The sequence below is a fragment of the Wasmannia auropunctata genome, unplaced genomic scaffold (genome assembly GCF_000956235.1).
Source record: "Wasmannia auropunctata unplaced genomic scaffold, wasmannia.A_1.0 LD336023.1, whole genome shotgun sequence".
Taxonomy (NCBI): Eukaryota; Metazoa; Arthropoda; class Insecta; order Hymenoptera; family Formicidae; genus Wasmannia; species Wasmannia auropunctata.
The window spans coordinates 1,154,910-1,157,874 of record NW_012026867.1 but is presented as its reverse complement, the minus strand read 5'-3'; the positions used below and the strand labels follow the sequence as shown (position 1 = coordinate 1,157,874).

At 35.8% G+C, this 2,965-nt stretch overlaps 1 protein-coding gene across 1 annotated transcript; it reads left to right on the top strand.

The window, feature by feature from the left end:
* The first annotated feature begins 1,869 nt into the window (after positions 1–1,869).
* On the top strand, positions 1,870–2,428 carry LOC105452983. Its single transcript, XM_011694592.1, has 2 exons — positions 1,870–2,004; positions 2,095–2,428. Exons 1-2 carry the CDS (start codon positions 1,942–1,944, stop codon positions 2,266–2,268), a joined length of 237 nt encoding a protein of 78 aa, XP_011692894.1. The 5' UTR covers positions 1,870–1,941; the 3' UTR covers positions 2,269–2,428.
* The last annotated feature ends 537 nt before the right edge of the window (positions 2,429–2,965 follow it).

Genomic DNA, 2,965 nt, shown 5'->3' with positions numbered 1-2,965 from the left:
AACATCAATTAAAGCATGAGTAAATAAAAGTGATATCTCAGGAATAATTTCGGTGAGCTCTTCTATTTTTACATACGATCCTAAAATTTCACAAGAGATGTTTCGCTGAAGATGACAACGCAGAGTCAAGAAATTAAACAGATAGATTCAGCGCAATAATTGAAAAACATTAAAATCTCTGCCTTCTATGCATTCATCTAACCTGTCAAATTGGGAGATTCGCATACGTGGCCCGATGAGGATCATACGTCTCTTGTCGATACCTCCATTCAGATGATTGATGCTCGTCGTCATTCGGTAGAGACGCGACGAAATAAATCAAAAGACGCCCTTACACGAGGTGCGAACTCTTTTCTTCTTCTTCCCCCGTCGCTCCCTTTCATGTAAGATGCTGCCAGGCGTTATCAAATCGGCCGACAACAGGGAGGAAGGGGGGATTAAATACCAAACGAGCGACGGGTTTCGATTGTTGGGGTATAGCGTGAGTGGTGCGAGTTTACGAGGGTGCCAGAGAGAGAGAGAGAGAGAGAGAGAGAGAGAGAGAGAAGGTTGTATTACCGTATAACCTCCCTGGAAGCATGTAGGGCTCGGATCCGCCTTGTATTCCCTTCCGTAATACGTCCCGTGATAGTCATTGTCGACGTATTATCCGATTACAGGCGGAAAAAGAGCGCGATACCTCGTTAATACCCCGATCTAATAACGCTAAAAATAATTTCACGTTTTTTTTTACTGCAGTTACGTGAACGCGCGATGAAAAAGCAATTCGATTTCTATGCACAAGTCGCAATAAGTTAAATGCGAATACTGCTATATCGTATATATATTTTCTTTACATAAGTAAGGAAGATGGAAATCAGCGTGGTTATTAGTATACGCACTATTTGATTTACATGAAATTTGCTTTATTCTAAAGTCAGACGTTTCGGCTATCTTTCTTAGCCATCTTCAGTAATTTTCTATCTTCAGTTAATTTCTTCAGTTAATATCTTCAGTTAATATCTTAATTTCTTCAGTTAATATCTTCAGTTAATTTTAACTATTTATTTTAATCAAATTGTATACAGTATTAATTTTAATTATTTATTCATTTCCGTTATTTATTAACTGGATCGTTGCCAAGCTGCGAAGTGTGTGTTTTATTACGCGTTAAGAACACACGCGTTAAGAAACTAAGAGCGAGAGTTTAATGTAATTTTTTAATTCGTCACTGAAGATGGCTAAGAAAGATAGTCGAAACGTCTGACTTTAGATTCTAAAGTTTAGAATAAAACAAATTTCATGTAAATTAAATAGTGCATACCAATAACCACGCTGATTCCCATCTGCCTTACTTACTTATGTATTTTTTATTTGGGGAATCTTGTTAGGTTTTTATTGTTTTATTACATATTTTCTTTTACACATATATAGTAATTAAGGGTAATCTTTTTACGTATATGTATGTACATACATTCAGTGTTTTATTTAATTTATTTACAACATTTCAGTCGTGTTTTTCAATGGATATGCCGATAACTATTTAGAGGTCTTATTTTTTAAATATCTAAAGAAAAACAGAAACTTACAATACCTAACAAGTGGTTGTGTTTTTGTCACTCTTTTTAGAGTTGAATATTACGTTTCTTTTCCCTGTCGGAATTCATTTGAATATGCTTGTCTGGCGTCATTTCCGCATGCACGTGACAATTTCATATCAAAGACACATGTCGAAAGAATGCGGAATTCATTGATGCTTTGTGAAATCATTAATTCTTCTCGTTAGACATTGAATATAGTTGACAATACTACGCAAGTGGCAAAACAGGCGCGTACTATTATTCATTGTCAATGCTTAGCAAATAGATCCTTATTCAACGGCATAGTATAAATGTTGCTACTGCAGTGCGACATTCACAGTTCAAACATTCACAGTTCACGCAGCGTAAGATATATTGCAATATGAGAATAACAGTGGTACTCTTGATCTTGACGATCCTGGTGTGCGCCATGGTCCAGGAATCCGTAAGTCTTTATTAGCGCAAATATGATCGTTTATCAATGAATTTTTGAAAAATGATAATTTGAATGATAACGATTCTGTTCTGTGCAAAGGAACAAATCTTTTGGGGTGGTCGTCGTTATCGATATGGCAGACGATATCGCGGTTGTTGTTGCCGTACAACACCTGCACCAACAAATTCAACAAATTCCACAGCAGGAAATATCGGAAGAAAAAGACGCGAGATCATAGATACGATTCCACTTGAAATAAACGATTTGGAATAAAAGAATAACAGATGTGAAAACTATCGCGGATGGAAACAACAATGAAATGTTAAGATTTTATTAAAAAATTATGTAACTACAGTTATATTACTTAAATAGATAGACTACTTTAAGTAGTATCTAAAATTGAATAGCAATAAAGATATATCAAACTCTTCAATATGGATAAATATATTTTTTCAACTTTCGTAAAAGAGAGAGAAGATTGATTATAAATATCTGATATAGTATTCGGTAGTCAGAAAAATGGGAAGGTTTTATAAAGATATATTTATAAGAACTTTCTCTCATGACGTATGTACCTAATATTAAAATGCACATTATAACACACGTTCTTATCACGTGTGTTCAAATTTAACCGACACAAAACTCGGCTTCGTGAACATTTTTCTAACGCACATTATTTATTTTTAACATTGAAAACACCGTGATTACTTCATATATATTGCTAATTAAAAAATATTGTCATTATTGCGACTGATATGTGTAGCGTATACGCGAATGTGTAAAAAGAACTTCGTCGCTTTTCTTTATCGTGCCCGCGGGTTCTTCGTCGAGCACGCTGGATTTGCGACGATGACGTCCTCGAAATGTGGCGAAAATCGGTACAAGATACGCCGGGGAAGCGGCAAGGGAAAAAAGTCGCTCGAGCGCGCATCTCTACTCCGTTGGCGGTTTCGCTAGGCTAGAAATTTAT